Source organism: Phragmites australis, chromosome 9, assembly GCF_958298935.1.
Source record: "Phragmites australis chromosome 9, lpPhrAust1.1, whole genome shotgun sequence".
Taxonomy (NCBI): Eukaryota; Viridiplantae; Streptophyta; class Magnoliopsida; order Poales; family Poaceae; genus Phragmites; species Phragmites australis.
In genome coordinates, this window is record NC_084929.1 from 35068562 (window position 1) to 35088396 (window position 19835).

At 41.3% G+C, this 19835-nt stretch overlaps 1 protein-coding gene and 1 long non-coding RNA gene across 2 annotated transcripts; one reads left to right on the top strand and one right to left on the bottom strand.

Annotated features, from left to right (window-relative positions):
- The first annotated feature begins 14514 nt into the window (after window positions 1-14514).
- LOC133928195 (uncharacterized) lies at window positions 14515-15499 on the top strand. Its single transcript, XM_062374431.1, has 5 exons — window positions 14515-14733; window positions 14883-15013; window positions 15093-15174; window positions 15287-15419; window positions 15482-15499. The coding sequence occupies exons 1-5, from the start codon at window positions 14576-14578 to the stop codon at window positions 15497-15499; spliced, it is 522 nt and encodes a 173-aa protein (XP_062230415.1). The 5' UTR covers window positions 14515-14575.
- Window positions 15500-17629: 2130 nt separating this feature from the next.
- Window positions 17630-18284, bottom strand: LOC133929911 (uncharacterized). The gene is made up of 2 exons (XR_009911668.1): window positions 18245-18284; window positions 17630-18106 (listed from the first exon to the last, which is right to left on the bottom strand). It is a non-coding gene; the product is annotated as an uncharacterized LOC133929911 (long non-coding RNA).
- Window positions 18285-19835: the final 1551 nt, after the last annotated feature.

Here is a 19835-nt window from a genome sequence, read left to right on the forward strand (position 1 = left end):
TCTGAATGTTCGCGGCTTCGCCCATTTTATCAGATGGTGACCATGTGCCTTTGCGCCGTCATTGTATGAATGAGAGTCTAGGGAGATAGCATCCTGGTGCTACCTCACAATATCCTTGTTTGGATATTAGGTTCCTAGAGGATGCTCAGGGCTCCGTTTTATCATTTAATGTCCAAGACAATTATGGAATCTATATAAATATATGGAATCTATACTATTTATGAAAGTATGGGTTTCAAATATGTCATGTCCACACTTGTTTACATCTTTGCTCTCCGTGCACCGATTTTGATGGCAATTATAATTAGCCTTGTGCTTTAGGAGTATATTTGAAACTTGGAACCCGTACTTTGCAATTTCTTTTTACAGTTTGGATTAGACGTGCTCACTGACTAGTTAAAAACAAACGGCTCATGGTATCTTAGATCTTACTCTATGCACCGTCGTCCTGCCGTTCCGGCAACGCATCCGGCGCTGGCTCGGCTGCCACTGCCGGCGGGTGCAGCTCGCCGTCGGTCTTGGCGATCACTAAGATTGTGTCCAACGGTTTCCTTTCAGGAGCCAAAATCCCTTCACGACAGGATTTTCGTTCCCTTCCGTCGCGAAAGGATTCCCAGGGTCATTCCCTACATGTTGGGATTCTCTCTCCTTTCCCTTCACGATTCCCCTCGAAGTAAAGTTATTGGAGATGAGAGGAAATAAAGGGAATGAGAACGGAGAAGAGAATCGGGAAGAGAACAAAATGAAGAGAATATGATTGGAGATAGTCTAACCACAGCTTGCCGCCCGGCTCTCCCCGGAAGGCCCAAATCTCAACCTCATCTTCCACCACAAGACCACTCCTGCGCAAGAATTCCTTCACCCTTTGACTACGGTCTGGACGCAGGACGCTCGACCCTCACCGTGTCAATTTCGCCCCCACTTGACGCCCGGCGCAATCGACGACGCGCACCTTGAGACCACAGTGATCCTTCCCCTTCCCCATTGGCCTCCTGCCGCCTTCGTCCGTGCGTCCATGTTGTTTTTTCGTCGGCTTCTTGAGTACTTCGTCGTCCAAGTTGGCGGCCGGGTGGTTCCCGGCGGGACAGTGTTACACCGAATATCCTCCCTCCACTTGTTATGGTGCCTGGTTTTTCTCCACCTGGACTCGGCCGTACCGGTCCTCTCACGGATCACATGCCTGGTAATCCTCCCTCCGATCTCTGTTTCTATAAATCAGATATGTAAAGATACGTCTGTCTTGGCCCATATATATATATATAACCTGTATGCCTCAGATTTAACGATGCGAATAGCCGCCAAGACGGTATCGGCGCCAATCCCGACGGTGGCAACTGCGGGCAGATGGCCTGGCCATCCTTCTTCAACCTGTGGACGGGCACGGTGCAGGTCTGGGCCCAATGTGCGGGACAATCTCCACAGGGCGGAGCCAACAATCCAACATAAGGGGGCTAGCTTGTTAATATTATTCATAATTATTATATAAGAAGTATGATATAATTATTATATAAGAAGTATGATAGGGTGGTATATATGTACAAATACTGATTTAATGGAGCATAGATGATAATTATAGCATTATAGTAACAAATGTTTTGTAATACAAAAGAAAAATCAATATTTTGTCTACTAATCAGCTCCAACATAGGATAACAAAACAAGTTAGCATATGCTTGACAATACAAAAGAATTATATTTATATTAACTTGAATTTATCTCTACGAAAACCGACTAGATCATAAGATTTAATAATATCAGCAGAACTAATCTTCGTTGCCAATTCAATTTCAATATAAACTATCATGTAACTTCGCAGAAAATCATCACCCATTTTATTCCGCAAACAGGTCTTCACTAGTTTTATAGCTGAAAATACTCTCTCGGTGATCGCGGTTGACACTGGAAGAGTTACGACTAAGCTTAACAACATGTCGACCATTGGATAAGTAGAATCTTTTCTCAATTTAACTAGCCCATTTGCCAAATCAGCAAGTGATGATAATCTACTCAGATCAGGATGATTGCATATATCAAGTTGAAAATGTGATAGTTAGCACTCCAACTGAGCTCTATTTTTATTTGAAAAATTGACATAATAGTATTTCTCCACTAGAGTGCATATTTTTGACATGTTGTCAAAGGTATTGAGTCTTGGAGCCAATGAGGCACGAAGTGATAGAAGCTCTGTCACGTGAGGACTAAATCGTGCTTCTAACTCAAACAACTGTTGATCTACACTGTATAATCAAATTTGGAAACTATCAAACTGTATCTCGAACACTAATCAATAATGAAATTTGTGAACTATCAATAATCAATTATCAAATAAACTACATCAATTTTTTGCTACACGGATGTGTACAGATCAATTTACTGCAAGTCCAACTGTGGCTCAATGTGTACACACGGACGTCCGCCTGCCGCTGCTTGAGTGCTTGTGCATTGAATCTCGATGTGAATCACTCGAATCAGCCCTGACTCAAATACAAAATTAACTATATTAGAGCCGCGCGGCTTCCCGGCCAGGCGCCGCCTCCACGTCACCAGGAAAATCCTCGCGCGTTCAATTCGTCATCCAGCGTCTGCTGTTGCGTGCTTCGCGCTGCCGTGCCGGGCCCACGTCCTCTGGTTCTGTGTCTCGCGCGTTGCGCTGTTGTCCGCCGCGCGCCCACGTCCTCTGGTTGTGTGTCTCGTGCGCTGCGCTGTTGTCCGCCACGCGCCGGTTGAAGGCCTTTGCTGTCCCGGTTGGCTCGTGCTGAGGGATGGCTGCTGTCCGGTTCCCATGCTGCGTGACCGTCTCGCTGTTTGTGCCCTCCGGTGCCCATTGTCTAGCCTGGTCCGCAGCCCATGGAGTCTCCGCCCTCCTCTTTCCTCTTCTCCCCCCTGCTCCCTCCCTTCGCTGCTGAGCCTTGGTTCCTTGACTGGACGCTGTTGCTTGCTTTGGTCGCTGCCGCGTTTTTGGATCCCTTGCTGTGGTCAGTTCTTTTTTGCTTCTCTAATTTGGTCTGCGCCTGATTTGGATCGGACGTTTTTTCCCCGTAGATCCGTGTGCCTTTCTCTTCCGCACCTTTGGTTTGTTTCCATTTTTTTTTGCGTTCTCTTTTGCTGTCCCTTTCTATGGCGGTGTGCTCAGCAGATGCTGTGCTCCCTTTTACATGTATCGATCTCTTTTTGGTTGTTCACGTAGTAGGGGGCAGGGAAAGCGATGTGGAGCTTTCCCTTTTTCTCTATCTCCTGTATCGTTGGGTTGTTATGCTCTTCGACGATTTTTGCAATCCCATGAATCTTTTCAATCCCATGGAGTTTTTCCCAGGGCTTGGTCTGCGTATTTTGTTTATTTTCCGTTCATTTCAGCCATTGTTCCCTGGTTTTTTTTTTTATCTTCTCGCTGCCTCTTGTGTTTTTTGCCTGCCTTTCTTTTTTTTTTCCCTGTTGGCTATTTTCCCTGCGTCTTTTTTGCCGTTTAAATAGGTTGGCGGATTTTTCCTCTCGAACCCTGCTTGTTTCTTTGTCATTGCGATCCCATTCGTTCGCTCTGATGTTGGTTGCTGTTTGTTGCTCCAATGGAAAGATTTGGCCCTCCAGTGCTTCTGATTGTTCTCGTGTGCAAGAGAGCAAAAGTGGAGCACGTACAGGAGAAGGTAAGGAACAGAGGCTGCAAAAAACAACGCCAACCGATGAAACCCAACCTGAGGCTAATTTTTTTTTTAGCTCTTTGTGTAATTACAGCCGAAGAGTTTCAAGAGCGAAAATATTCAACCTTGTACCTGTTCGTGGTGGTTTCTGGTATGGTCTTATTGTTCCTTTGTTGACCCCCCGCGCTCCCTGTCCGCTCTGCTTTAGGCTTCGTTGATTGTTGCTCTATTTTTATTTTATGCGAGGGAGGGAAAAGAGCCTGCCGCATGTTGCTGATATCATCGATATACTGATTTATGCTTGTTAGTCTAATGGGTGTCCTTTGTTCCATGTAGGTTTTGCATCTTTTGCGGCCCTTTGTCCCGTTTGGTTCACAAGGAGGATCGTTGCTCGATTGAAAACGTTAGCATTGATAAGGTATACTTCGCTCTCCCCTTTTATTGTGCCTAAGCAATACGTTTGTAGCCATATTGTCTGTTTATCCATGAGATTAGTCGCTGTGCTATAATTGTGCTTAGACCATTGTGTCCCTGCACATTCTATACCAGTTGCTAGATTACCCCTGCACATTATATTACACCATATTTTCCTTGTTCTCGTCATGCTGTGCCGCATATTGCTTTATGCTGCGCTCTTTACAGTTTCTGTTATCTTAGATATCTCACATCCTTTTTAAAAGATTGTTTATCTTTCCACCCCTTGCAGTTGTTTTCACTGTTTGGTCCATGAGCAGATTGCCAGAATACTGAGCTCATCTTTTCTGGTTTCCTAGGTGCAATACACCTCTCGCCCTGTTTTAGTTTGTTACCTTCGGTGCGATGTTATAAAGCGTATTGTTTGTCGGCTCTATTGCATTATTCGCTATTGCATAGTATATCACCTGCTACGATGCTCCCACATATTACACTATGGCGTATTTGTATTGTTTCTTTAGGATGGATTTGATCATATCTGTTGTTCTGACATGTATTCTTGGTTCCCATGTAGGTTCTTATAAATTAAGACCCCTTGTGTTATTCGATCTAGAAGGAATTGGCGTTGAGCCAAATTTGTTATCCTTGGTAAGATAACCCCCTCCCTCTCTATTGTCCTTGATTGATTTGCCAGTGACCATACTATGTGGGCATCTTATTCCTAGCTGTCTTCCACATGAAATTTGTAGTCGTATTTGCATTATGTTTATTACATTATCTTATTATGCAGAATATAGCGACTGACACATTGTTCCCTTCTTTTTTTTTTATTTTCCCCCTTTTCCTTCTTTTCCCCTGGACATCTTCTTCTTTTTCCTTATCCTTGTATTAATTGCTTGTTCTTTTCGTGTATGTTCCGAAAAAAAAAATGGGGAAAAAATAGCAGAGGCAGGACAACGTTAGTGGCCTTATGTTTGCTATTGGAACTTCCTACATCTCCCTTTTGCAAATCGTTGCGTGTAGATGTCGCTTGCCATACGTTTCGTTGCTTTGTGAGGTTGCTAACGATGGAAGCGTCCTTTGTGGAGTAGAGATTGAGCTTCCTTTGCTGAGCTTCCAGAGCACCCCGGCCAACTCTTTTTCTGGTCATGTTGTGAGGCAGGGTGCATGGCCGCTTATGAGCACGCTGCGCTGCAAGCCATTGTTTGTCTTCAAAGTATATATGGTTTTGTTGTGGTCGATTACAATTTTGGAAGGTTAGTTCTCTGCAAAAAAAAATATGCATGTTTTGCTTCCTAATATGCGTATCCTATGAGTGTGCATGCACATATTATGGCTCGCAGCCTGCTAATACTTTAATGGTCCCTGTGTTTTTTTTAAAGCAACTTGCATCGTTATATTTCTTTCTTTGCCTATCCCCTTCAGTACATATTTTCCCTACTCTATTTGCAGTGTTGTTGGTCTCTTGCTTTTACTTCTTCTTGTACTTTTAGTAAACAGATTCGTATCAGCGTTTCCATGTGCTACCGCTCAAACGAGGAAAAAAAAAACAATGTAGAGAACAAATAAAAAACACATTCTTCGCTGCATGATTATCCTATTTTTTTTTTGCCATTGTCTCTTTTTCTCTCTGTTTGTTTTCCCACCTCGTTCGCGCCATATAGACCCGTGCTTTTCGCATTGGTAGCCAATGGAGCCGTGTTCGTCCCAATCGCATGAAGCCGCTGCTGCTGTGCCATGTGCGTCTATCATCTTTTTCTTTTCATTTTCCATGTTTCTCCTTATGTTTAATATGTGCCGCTGCTAGGCTCATCACGTTTATGTCATTACATACCTTTTTATTTCTTGTTTCTTCCCTGTCACCCACACCGTCTCCGTGCCACCCGTACCCATTACTTTGACGGCGTTCAGCATTTTTGTCTGCTCACGACACACACTCTACGAGTGGAACTCGCAAAAGACAAAGTATGTCTCCTTTTCATACCTTGTTGGATTTAGCCTATACACCCTCACAACATTAGATATCTCAGTTCCTTATTGATAAATAGGAAATCCTGAAAAAGGCGCCGCATATCACCGCCCTTTAGTTCTGGACCCAACTGAGTGCCGCCGTAAACGACGCAGATTACTAGATCAACAGAGGTTGAGGCTTGCAGGTGATTGGTACCAGCTTGTACCATCAATAAGAATCCTTTCTTTCCACTGCTAATAACCTTCACCTGCATTATCTAAGCCTTGTCTGTTGCCATGCTCTTCTAGGACCATTACATAATCGCAGCTCTTCCATAGAATTTGGCCACTTCAATCAGGATTACATTAACGCGTTGAAAGGTACGTGTGGTTATCATGCTATGCCAACATTTCCCGTAGTATCGTTACATATTCTGTCACTCTCCTACCCTCCTCTTCTCCCCACAATTTTACACGTTCTATCCCTGCTCCTTCAGCTAATGCAAATAAATGATTAGTCGCATATGATTACAGCATTCTTACAAGCTAACTAACCGTTGCTTCGCTCTCTTTCTACGTTGCTATAACAAATCTCTCCATCGTTGCAACATTCACGGTGTTTTGATTCTAACATCTTGGTATGTAGCTTCTTATCCTCATCGCTCTTATTTTGGCTCACCTGACTACGAGTGTAGATATTGCCATGCTATATTTTGGCTTGGAGAAAGGGTTAAATCTGATTCATCAATAAAAAATAATAGGATTATCTATAATTCTTGCTGCAAAGGAGGCAGAATTTCTATACCACCCTTTAGAGCCCGACCTGAACCTCTCAATACCTTGGCTAAATTCAATGGCAACGCTAATTCCAAAAAATTTATAAAACACATTCGCCAATATAACTGCTTATTTGCCTTTACATCAATGGGAGCACACATAGACCGTTCTATCAACGATGGTCGAGGACCCCCCGTTTTCAAAATTAATGGTCAAGTTCATCACCGCATTGGCTCTCTACTCCCGCACGAAGGAACACCTCCTAAGTTCATTCAACTATACATATATGATACCATTAATGAAATTAGAAACAGATTACATGCCTTAGATCCAGATGAGATACCTAGAGATCCTTTAGATGAAACAATAATTGAAGAGCTAATACAAATGCTTGATAACCACAACCCATTTGTAAGAAAATTTAGGCTTGCAAGAGATAAGCTACGAGAGCATGGCAACGAAGAATTTATCATTAGAATTATAGGCGCAAGAGAAGGCGACCCAGTACAATACAATTTACCCACGACTGATCAGCTTGCCATGCTTATTGTTGGTGACTTTACATTAGACACATTCAAGCGAGATATAGTGATAGAAACACATAGTGGCCAACTCCACCAGATATCTGCGCTACATCCCGCTTTCATGGCGCTTCAATACCCTCTTCTCTTTCCATATGGCGAGCGCGGTTTCCAAATTGGAATACCCTATAATGACACCAACCCGGTTCAAGGTACAGCGCGTGCTAAAGTGACAATGCAGGACTATTATCGTTATATGTTCCATTATAAAAAAAATCAGCCAAATCCCTACTTATGTTACGGTTCTTTATCAAGCCAGGCCAAGGTTGATGCCCGCGCTTGCATAGATGAAATGAGGCTATGGTTTGTGCTTAGCAATCAATCCAAACTCAGAGTAGAGAATTTACAAGGTATTACTGATGCTGTCAGCCGTGGTTGCACAGATGGCAATGAAATTGGCAAAACAGTCCTACCGGCTTCACACACAGGCGGCAGACGATACATGATCCAAAATTACCACGATAGCATAGCAATATGTAGAGTATACGGCCCACCAGACTTCTTTACAACATTTACATGCGATTCCAAATGACCAGAGATTCATGAAGCCCTATGCAACGAGCCAGGACAAAAAGCAACAGATAGAGCGGATATCATTGTACGAGTATACAACATGAAACTCGAGGAGCTTTTACAGGATATTAAAAGCGGCGTAGTCTTTGGTTCCATTGTCGCAAGTACGTTCCCCTATTCAGAATAGTTTTCCTCTTCGATATTTCTCACTGCCGAATTAACTTGCACGAATACTAACCATGGTCCCTTTTTTTTAATTATTACCCTGCGTTTGCCCACATCGCATCAGTCCTACATACCGTCGAGTTCCAGAAGCGTGGCCTACCTCATGCACACATAATTGTGTGGATCTCCCACGACACTTCTCAACCAACAGCTGCGTTCATTGATTCATTTATAAATGCTGAGATCCCGGATCCAAATATTGATCCCCTAGGATACGCATTAGTTGCTGGACATGACACATGGACTATGTGGTAACAACCACCGTGATAGTCCCTGCATGAAAAATGGCAAGTGTTCCAAAGGATACCCTAAAGCTTTACAATCTGAAACCACGATTCAGCAAGATGGCTTCGCCGTATATAAAAGACCTATCAACAACAGATATATTCAAAAAGGAAACATGCGGCTAAACAACCAATGGATAGTTCCCCACAATATGCATTTGTTGAAAAAATTCCAGGCACATATAAATGTAGAGTGGTGCAACAAAACCATTTTTTATCAAATATCTATTTAAATATGTAACCAAAGGTCCAGATTGCGCCAAAATTTATATCCAGAGAATGACTAATGCCCAAGATGCTCCAAATGATAATAATACTCAAACTGTAAATGAGGTTAAGGAATATTTAGATTGTCGCTATATCTGCGAGCAAGATGCATGTTGGCACGTATTCGGATTTGATATCCACCGTCACTTTCCTGCGGTAGAGCGCCTCCCTGTACATTTGCCACATGAAAATAATATAACATATAACAGCAATGCTAATTTGTCCGCAATAGTTTCACAAGAGTTCCTCCGCAAAACAATGTTAACTGAATGGTTCGTCGCCAACCAAAACTATTCTCAAGGAAGAAATCTAACATATTGCGAATTCCCTTCCATGTGGCGATGGGATGAAACACTAAGAATGTGGCGGCCTAGACAAATAGGATAAAAAATAGGCCGTTTATACTATGTGCATCCATCTGTTGGCGAACGCTATTACCTCAGAATGCTGTTAATGATTGTTAAAGGTGCACAAAGTTACAATGATATCAAAACATATAACACTATTACATATCCAACATTTAAAGAAGCATGCAACTCGCGCGACCTCCTTGGTAATGATCAAGAATGGTTTGATGCTTTCGACGAAGTAGCAACCTGGGCTACTTCCGCGCAGTTAAGGCAGCTGTTTGTTACAATGTTGCTTTTTTGTGAAGTGAATGACGAATACATTTTCTTCGAAAAAGTTTGGCGAGCATTAGCTGATGACATTCAATATAGATTTAGACAGGTCATCAATAATCAAAGCTACCAAATACCTGAACCTGAATTGCGAAATTATTTGCTAAACGATCTGTCAACTCTGATTGCAAAGAATGGAGGCAGGATCAAAGACTTCAACTTGCCGCAGAGAACAGGCAACTCTCAAACAGCGTGCGCGAACCGATTTATAGACGAGGAGTTATCATATAACGTTGAAGACCTGATGCTTAAAGCAGATCAGTTAGTTTCAAAACTTAATGACGAACAACACCATGTCTTCAAACGCATAATAGATGCGGTCCTTAATAATACTCCTGCTTCCTTTTTTGTTTCTGGTTATGGAGGTACTGGCAAGACCTATTTATGGAACGCTATAGTTACGTACTTACGAGCGTCTCGAAAAATTGTCCTTACTGTCGCTTCCTCCGGTGTTGCATCATTGCTATTGCCAGGTGGCATAACAGCCCATTCTCACTTCAAAATTCCTTGTGAAATAGATAATGATACTGTTTGCGATATTAAACGAGGCACCATGCTCGCTGAGCTTATTGAGGCAACTTCATTGGTAATTTGGGATGAGGCTCTAATGACGCATAGATCAGCATTCGAAACCTTGGATAGGACATTTCGTGACCTACTATCGTCCCAAACACCATGCATGCAACATATTCCCTTTGGTGGCAAAATTGTTGTTTTGGGAGGTGATTTTAGGCAAATACTACCAGTCATCGAGGGTGGTACAAGGGCACAGATTGTAAATGCGGCAATAATAAACTCGCCCCTTTGGAACAGTATCTCTGTTTTAACATTAAACAAAAACATGAGGCTGCTTTCTCCGCTTTTAGAACCACATGCCCAACAAGAGATTGCTGAATTTAGCAAATGGGTACTAGACCTAGGTGAGGGCAAACTAGAGGCAATTACACACGAAGGTGAATTAGAGCCCACGTGGATACAAATACCTCATGACCTACTGCTCATGACCAATGATGACAAAATTGCTTGCTTAGTCCATGCCATATACCCAGATTTGAACGTAAACTTTCCTGATATTTCATACCTTCGTGCAAGGGCCATACTCACTCCGACAAACGACCTGGCAGATCAAGTCAATACGCATATAGTGTCTATTATTCCTTCCAGTGAAAAGGAATACCTTAGTTGCGACAGGATATCAAAGGCGGAGGGTGTTCATGATTCATATGACCTACTATATCCTGTCGAATTTCTAAATTCATTAAATGGAAATAATTTCCCCCCTCACAAGTTGCACCTTAAAAAAGGGGTTCCAATAATGTTACTTCGTAACTTAAACCAATCTGGAGGCTTATGCAATGGAACACGCCTGATAGTTACAGCTATGGGCGATATGATTATCGAGGCACAAATAATCACTGGCACTCATGCAACCCAGCTTGTATATATTCCCCGCATTTGTTTGACGCTGAAAAACCCTAAATTACCTTTTATACTTGAACGACGTCAATTCCCTATAAAGATATGTTATGCTATGACTATTAATAAAAGCCAAGGACAAACACTCGATAAAGTAGGCGTGTACTTAAAAAAACCTGTATTCACTCATGGTTAATTGTATGTCGCAGTATCTCGTGTTACCTCAAAAACTGGCCTCAAATTATTAATAGAAGATGACAACGGACGCTGCACTGATACAACACGTAACATAGTATATAAAGAAGCTTTGCGATTTATCTCACCTGCAATTGCTTCATGATAGAACAACCATACATTCCCCTATGGGAGAACCAAAAAAACTTGCCACCGTGAAACTGCACGTAAAAAACAGCCGTGCAGCAACTGCAAATACTGCTTGCTTTCCTACTTATAGTTACATACTACAGCAACACAACTATGTATCGAGCTACATTTCCTCATACAAACATACAAATGCCAAAGATATATTTCATCAGTCGTTTATAAAATGCAAGGTACACAGCAGCATCTATTTACAGAGCGATTTTTTTTCATCAATGCCCATTATTTATATCCACTTGGCGCAGGTGATTATATTCATTGCCAGTTCAACCGTTCTATTGTTCCCTAATATTTCCAGTGAATGTACAACCTGTAGATCCTCAACATGGCATTTGATCTCCTCCCGACACTACATCCAAAATCTAAACATTGGGCACGCAAATGGGAATATCGTGCTGGCACTGATGATGGCCCAATAGCGCATGTGGACCTTGTCCTTGCAGATCAGGAGGTACTAAATCATTCCTTCATGTACCTTCCACACTTCTATACCATACATATTACTATGTCTTCCATTTACTTATTATATACCCATCTACATATTCCCTTTTAATTGGTAGCGCACAACAACTCTATGAAAACGAGTGACTCAATTTTGTGCACCGCTGTTTGTTCCAAACAACGAACAGAAAAAATGTTCTACTTTCCTTGATGCAACATATGCTTCTGTTGACCCAACCTGCTGATTATTATACTGAAATCAAGTGTGCATATTTCATGTAGTCTTGTAGCTATCTGGAACCAATAGTGTACACAGAATTTCAAAATTTTCAACATACCAAGGGTATGACATACGTACCCACATTCACATGCTTGCATTAATTCTTCTTGCTCATCTAAACATACATATTTTCCATGGTTGCCTACAGACCAATGCCATTTCATAGATCTAATGTGCGGGTCAGCTAAACAATGCTTTTGATTACCTAGGAACTAATAAATTTTGAACCAGATTCTAACAACCATAATTACAATCTACAACTAAATGCTATAAAAAAAACCATTCCTTCAGAGAACCTACAATTTTTGAAATATATATATATATACATATATATAAGTACACAAAAAAACCATACAAGAGTCTTGCGCTTTTAGAATAAATGCATTCTCTAACTGTTGTTGCAATGCTTCACCGTATCCTTATATACAAATCTCCTTCTCATACCTATTCCTGTTCACAACCCTTGTACCTTAATTGTAGATGATATTGGTGATTATGCGCACTCTATTAACTTTTGCAAATACATAGATAACATATTTCTACTATTTCTAATGAAGTATAGTCCCTATAAAAATTTCAATAATATTAGAAAAGAGCTTAGCACAGAGGGTTTGCAATTTTAAAATACAGCCATACTCTAGCTATTGCTGCAATGCTACACTATATCCTTGCTATGCTTTTCGTCTATTCATTGTCCACCAATGTGAATACTTCCACTTAATTCATAGCACTCAGCAGGTTTATCAAAACCTATAATACGCTCGACAACTTTATGAAAACCTATGGCGCAATTTTGCCCACCACTATTTGTTTCAAACCATGAGAAAAAAAAAGCATTCCTTTTTTTTGCGTGAAACATCCAACTCTATCCGATCAACCTACTGCTTGCTATACTGAAATCAAGTGTTCATATTTCGTATATGTTTGTAACTCTCTGCAACCAATAGTATATACATAGTTTAAATTTTTTCTAAGTATCAATAGTATAACATCCATGTCCAAATTCACATACATCTATTACTTCTTTTATTCATTTGAACATGCACATTTTTTCGTACTACCCCACAGACCAATATTGTTTTGTTTCTCCAATATAGAAACCGCATAAAAGATACTTTCCTTATGTACAAAACAATGGATTTTGAAGGAGATTCTAAAAATGATAGTTAAAATATGCACCAAAATGATATAAAAAAGAGAGTTGTTTCACAAACCCTACAATTTTAATAATTCTAAAAAAAGGGCCTTATGACAGCGCTTTTGCGCTTTTAAAATAAAACCATCTTCTAGCTCTTCCCGCAATGCTCCACCATATCACAATATACAAATTCCCTTTTCACAGCTATATCTCCTAAAAAATCTTCTACTTTATTATATATAGTATACGTAATTAGTCATAATTCATTTGGTTTTCTAACTATACATACCATGTCTTCAATATTTCTAGCGAAATATAAACATCACACCAATTGTGGTGCTACTAAAAAAGACTTTAGCACAAAGGATTTACAATTCTAAGATAGATCCATACTTTACCTCTTATTGCAATACATCACCAGATTTTTATGCAGATATCATTCTCATACCTATCCCTATTCAGAACATAACATAGATGATTGTGCATAGCCTATTTACTTTTCCGTATATACACACACCATGGTTTACTATTTGTATTCAAATCCTTGGCCAAAAAAAAATCAAACAGTACATGCCTTCGTGTTATTGCCTTGTATCTCCTTCTGTATTACATCGTGTGTAAGTTTTCCTCCATATATGCCACTCATTTATGTCACAATTGACTTATGCATACCTTGTAGCTTCAACAGCTGCACAGATTTTTAAGATCTTACATATAGAGGGTTAAAGGTTCAGGCCCATAGATAATTCCTATTTTGGGCGATTGATAATTTCTAATGCACCATCGTTATGATCCTTGGACAGTAAGAAAGCCAACTGATTTCAATGCAATGCCATTTTTAGAGCCTACCATGAACATTTTCGGTAAAATCAGTTTACCCAAGCGTATTGCTGGACTCTTATATGTTTCAAATTAAATCTGTTGTCTGCCTCGGTTGCCTTATCTGGTTAGGAAGAGTGCCTTGCCAATAGATTTGGTGTTCCATTCTTCACAATACTTTTACCCTTGCCCTATAAATGCAGATGTCTTATTGCACCGCGTCCCTAAGCAGCCAAAAAAGCTTCAACCTCCAGACCTTGAAATCGACACTAAAACAATTTTGCAAACATGCAGCTTCTTGTTCCACATACATATGTGCGAGCACAATTCTTTACATGTCTTGCACACTATATTATCATATGACATATTCTACCTTGCAGACACATAATGCTTTCTAAATTTACACATACAGTTCTAGAATAACAGTTTGATAATTTACGACACTTACTTTCAATTTGACCCTGCAGGGAAATGCCATCTACGCCGAAATACCTAACTCTGAAATAGACAGTAAAAGTCCTTTGATACAAGAGGGTGGCATCTATATCATCAGCCGTTTTAGAGTATCAAAAGCCAAATCCTTTTACAAACCTGTTGATAGACCCTATATGCTAGAATTTACTTGCTACACAAAAATAACTATAGCAAAAGATGTCCCAGAAACGTTCCCAGCATACATCTACAAACTTACACCTTTTGCTGACCTTCCAAGACACGCAGGCGAAAACAGGAACTTCCTAGGTTAATACCAGTGGTGCCTATAATTCAATAATCATGTACTCCCACCTCTCAAACAGGAACTTAACACATACTAATCTAACCACTGCAGATGTTCTTGGCATGATCACTGAAGTCTCCGACACACACTCGGTGCAGCTTCCAAATCAGCCAACGCCCACTTTAAACAGAGACATTGTCCTTAAAGATCTTAGGTAATCAACACATATTTACAATCTTATATACTAATATCTGTGATACAACATCAACCTGTGTTTTCGATTTTATATATTAATTCTTTTGACACTCCATCACAAATACAGCCAATACAGCTTTACACAAAACTAATTCTGTTTATCCACAGCAATGCTGAAATTAGATTGACTCTATGGGGCCGACGAGCTGCTGAATTTAGCATCGACAGCATTTACAATGAGGAACAAGCTAAGCCAGTTGTTGTCCTCATCGTTGGCAGCCTCATGAAAACCTATGCAGGTAACCATACCACTACACACAACAACAGCAACTCCTTCACTATGAAAAACCAACATTCCCATTTTGTTCGTTTCAACAGGTCAAGGATATTTGAGCGGGAATACCGCATGTCGCTGGTATTTCAATCCCACAATTCTTGAAGCTGAACAATTTTACACCGCGTAAGCACTACTAAAACTGCTCCATACCATTCAATGACAATCCTATGCCATTCTCTACTCTATTTTTCCTTAAAATATTACTGCATATTCACTAACAAGTATCCATACACAGGCTTCACAATCAGCGCCTACCAATCAAGCATATCACTGCTGCCACACAACAAGCAACTCCGCTGCGAACATCACTTCACCTCGAAGATAAATATCTCAGCGATTTACAAGCAATGGATCCATATGACTTCCCGGTATGCAATATTCAACCTATCATTGTAGCTACCCATTCACAGATTACTTCTTTCCACCACAGTTTTACACCTACCTCTAAATAACAAAGCATAATTAATCATTCCTCCATTATTACCTGCATCCCTTACCAATCACTCAATAAATCCAATGATAGGACGGTGGATATCGCTGCACTATTACTATCACCCGTCTAGTGCTAAACACAGCATGGTGGTTCCCATCATGTAATAGATGCAGCAGAGCCTGTGCACCAGATGCTGATGGTTACAGATGCAACACATGTTCTTGCACAAGCTATCGTTTCAAGTAAGAATCACTCTCCCTTTCCTTACCATACAAACAGATGTACACTGATTGATATTACTGATAAAAATTGACTTATCTAGATACAAGCTATGCTTCATTGCAAATGATGGAACTGCCGAAGCTGAGATGATAGCTTTTGGCGACGTTGCCCGGCGTATTGTAGGTAAACCTGTCCAACAAGTCCTGCGATCATCAAGATCTGCAAATAACACACCGCCAGACATCGCAGCTATAGTGTCTTTAAAATTCACTCTAGCAGTTACCTTAACAGAACAGAGCTACTACAACCCCCAAAAATCATACCAAGTGAACTCTGTTGTTACTGCTTATGGAAGGCAGCACGCACTCCCACACACAGGAGATGACCAGCAAAAACAGCCAGCAACTTCTCAAATCCCAATCCATTCACTCACATATCCAACATCGTCAAGCACCCACCCAACATCTCAAACACTAGACTATCCCATCAGTTCTTATGCTGCTCCACCTGATCCTGCGGTACCATCTGAACCCAAGAGCACCGCACCATCACTGCAACCAGATATTGAGAAAGTGACTGCCAAGAACACGCCACCAGATGCCATAAGAATGCACCCTTTTTTGTAGCCTATTACATAGCACATAAACACACATGCCACTTTTTGTTGTGATTACAAGCCAATAAATTAAATTCATTTTGCAGACCCCTCCCCCATCACTGGACCATGATGAGACACCATTGAAGAAATCTAAACTCATGTAACTGTCCATCACCATTACATATAAAATAAATATCCTTACTATTCTACTGCATAACATAACAAGTGTTTATCCCTATAACATGCAGACATGATATTGGTTCATCTAAACATTCCGCTGCTCACAAAAGGCTATTCCAAGATACTGTAGACACTACAAAGGCAAGCATACCTTCTCCTCACTGCTTAACCCCTCCTATGCATTTAGTCACTCATCCAACTGACTCAACTTTGCACATATGCTTCTCTATTTAACTAGAGCGACAGTACTATCCGCAAAAGAAGCAAAAATGATTCTCCCGGATCAACAGCAGGCGCATCACTCCACCTGGCGACAGATCAGTACAGAATAAGCCTCCTCCAACCTTCCAATTTACATAACCTCTTTTGCAATCAGTCTTAGTATTGATATTGTCACATTATTGTCTATTCACACAGGACTGCTTTCCAGGAACCCACAAATGAAGCCACAAAAGCGCCCAATCTGAAACCTCCTCCAGCACACAAAAACAAATAACAAAGGTTGTTTCAATCATATACCACCTTTTTACTATCTATTTCCCCCAAAACCACAGCACAAACATACTAACAATTGCTTCCTCTTCTGCCCGCAGGCACCTAAAGCACTGAATAGAAACTAACTTTGGACCATTGCTTATCTTTTGCTAGTGAAAGTAACCTGATGCTCCCTTTTGTTTACAGCAACTTGCTTTTGCAGCTCTATTAGGCAACCTGTTAAGTTGCCAACCAATACTAGACACACTATCAGTGCCCTTCCTGTACCATTATATGTACATATAAATCCTATTAGGATAGCAAAAATGCGGAAGAAGCTAACCATAGCAAACCGCTATCACTATGTCTTCCTGGAACTAGATACTATGGACAAAATAGCATTAGCCTCTTCTAATGATGGCCATGTATAATACACCAGTCTATATTCAAGCATCCACCGACATCTGCACACTAAAACAGCTCTTATGCTTTTAAACAACCAGTACACAAATATATTCAGCACTACTTCTAACACTGTTACTTACTAAATTCCTCTTACAGTATTTTGTACCTGAAAATCACTACTCTTATTGCTATGAGAAAAATAGTATTTCACTTTTGCCGTTGCCAACCTAGAGGTATTCTTCCTAACAGCTTCCTTACAACAATGGTAGCACATAAAAATACATATACTGCTTTCGCACAGGATCTGTAGCTAGAATTTATATCAGCCACTATCTCGGATCTCTGTGCCCTTGCATGTACAATTTCTGTGTCAAAATGCTTTTGCAATGACCCATTCACACTACATCAGCTTTTCTTTGCACATGAAAACTACATATACTAAGCCATCTTTTGTTTACAATCATTTGCCACCCAAATCATTCGGCTGTGATTCTCATTCCCATAACAGCAACACTTTGCATCATCTAATTACTCATTCATTTTGTTGACAAACTCCTCCCTCCAGCTTATACCTACCTGAACACCAACACATCTGGTATGCAAACTGATCACCTCATTCTATTGGGATCTTGAAATCTAAAATAGCTGCTGCATGTATTGTAGATTCTTTGCCTTATGACCACTCCCCATCTTCATTCTGCATTTACTTTTGTCACCGCTTACTCACTCAGCAAATTCCGCCACTGCTGAAACTATTTCCATCAGTTTTGCTAAATAACCACATAACAAAGGAAAAAAACCTAACAGTACATACTCTAAATCCTTTGACTCCCATTTATCTAATACTTCACTATAAAAAAATAGAACTGAGCAAAACATACCTTTATACTTCACAGCGCTGCTGTCACTCGCGCACAAAGGCGCGCGCAAGACACTAGTATTCGATAAAGCAGCATTCGCTGGCTTGCAGCAGAGCGCGGTGGCCGGCGACGCGATCTTGGCAACGGGCCGGCAGTGGCGACGGCGACACGGCGCGACGCGAGGAAGTTCGACGGAGGAAGTCCGACGGAGGAAGTCGAGACGTCACGCGATTGTCTGGAGATTTTGCGGCGATTAGGTGATGTCACACGATGACACATGCCAATTAGTAGCTTGAGCATTGAGATGTATGCATTTCTCTTTCTTTTCGGGTGATATGAGTTTATCATTAGGAGGAGAAATACTTATATCTACAACTCACTTTATTTTAAGATCCATGGCCTTAAAGATATTAAGCATGCGAGGACCGTCGGTGCCGCCCGAAGCGGCGTTGCCGGGCCATCATGCCATCGAATCATCGTTACCGCCCATCGCATATCGCATCACCACCCGAAGTAGCCCCTGTGCATCGCCCCTGCCGGCGCCGCCCCCAAGCGACGCCGCTCGCCATACACGCCACCCGAAGCAGCCGCCCGGCTTGAAGCCGTTGCCGGCACCGCACCGCTCCGCCACCGTCACTCGTAGTGTACCACCACCGTTGCTCAAAGCCACCGTCGTCGCCGCCTCGCTGGCCCTGCAGCTCGCCGCTCCCTCACTGAAAGGACAATGATATCGTCTAGAGGGAGGGGGGGTGAATAGGCGTTTTTACAAAAATTCGTCCCCTTTTATCATTGGCCTAAACTTGCAGCGGAATATAAATTAACGGATTTTTCACAAGTGAAAAACCTAAATATACTAAGCTCAACTAGTGCACAATCACCCTAAATAAGTGTGGAAGTTACAATCCTAAGGTGACAAAAATTATTCAATTCTAGCGAGAGATATGCAATAAAACTTAAATTAAAAAGGCTGAAAATACTGTTCACATGACTGAAATTACTGTTTATTCAGAGTATCCGGGGTAGGGTTGTACAGGTCCGGAATCTCCGGTAAAGTCCGGATTATTAGGGTTTTGTACAGAACTGAGCCCAAAACTGAATATAAAGGATGGGTAGAGAGTTCTAGGTCAAACAAAGTGATGTCGTGTGTTCTCGGAGATGATTCTAAGTAGATCCACGGAGAACCTACACTCAAATACACATAAACAAGTGGATCGAGCAATATGCACAAACATTGAACAAGAACTCAAAAGTAGAGGACAAAAGAGGAGACACAAAATTTGTTTCCCGAAGTTCGGATTCACCACCGTGAATCCTACGTCTCCGTTGAGTAAGCTCCAACGAGCGAGGTCTCTTTCAACCACTTTCCTCGATCCACTTTTGATTTCTTCCCTTGCGGAAGCGAAATCGAGCCCTTTACAAACTTCCGCGGCAACCCACAACCTTGGGTGCTCGTCGGCGACGCCTAGCCGCCTAGGAGGCTTCACCTCCAAAAGTAACAAACACGACGACAAACTTCTTACCGAGAACTCAAGTGCTCAAGATTGGATTTAGCTCACTTGCACTCAATCTTCCAATCTCACAATTCAACTCACTTTTCTTCTCAAATCACACA

Excerpts from the sequence above, each read along its gene's own strand:
- LOC133928195 (XM_062374431.1), top strand. The coding sequence starts at position 14,576 with ATGTACTCCCACCTCTCAAACAGGAACTTAACACATACTAATCTAACC. Across the intron at positions 15,014-15,092 it reads CCTCATGAAAACCTATGCAG|GTCAAGGATATTTGAGCGGG; the intron begins GTAACCATACCA and ends TCGTTTCAACAG. Across the intron at positions 15,175-15,286 it reads GCTGAACAATTTTACACCGC|GCTTCACAATCAGCGCCTAC; the intron begins GTAAGCACTACT and ends ATCCATACACAG.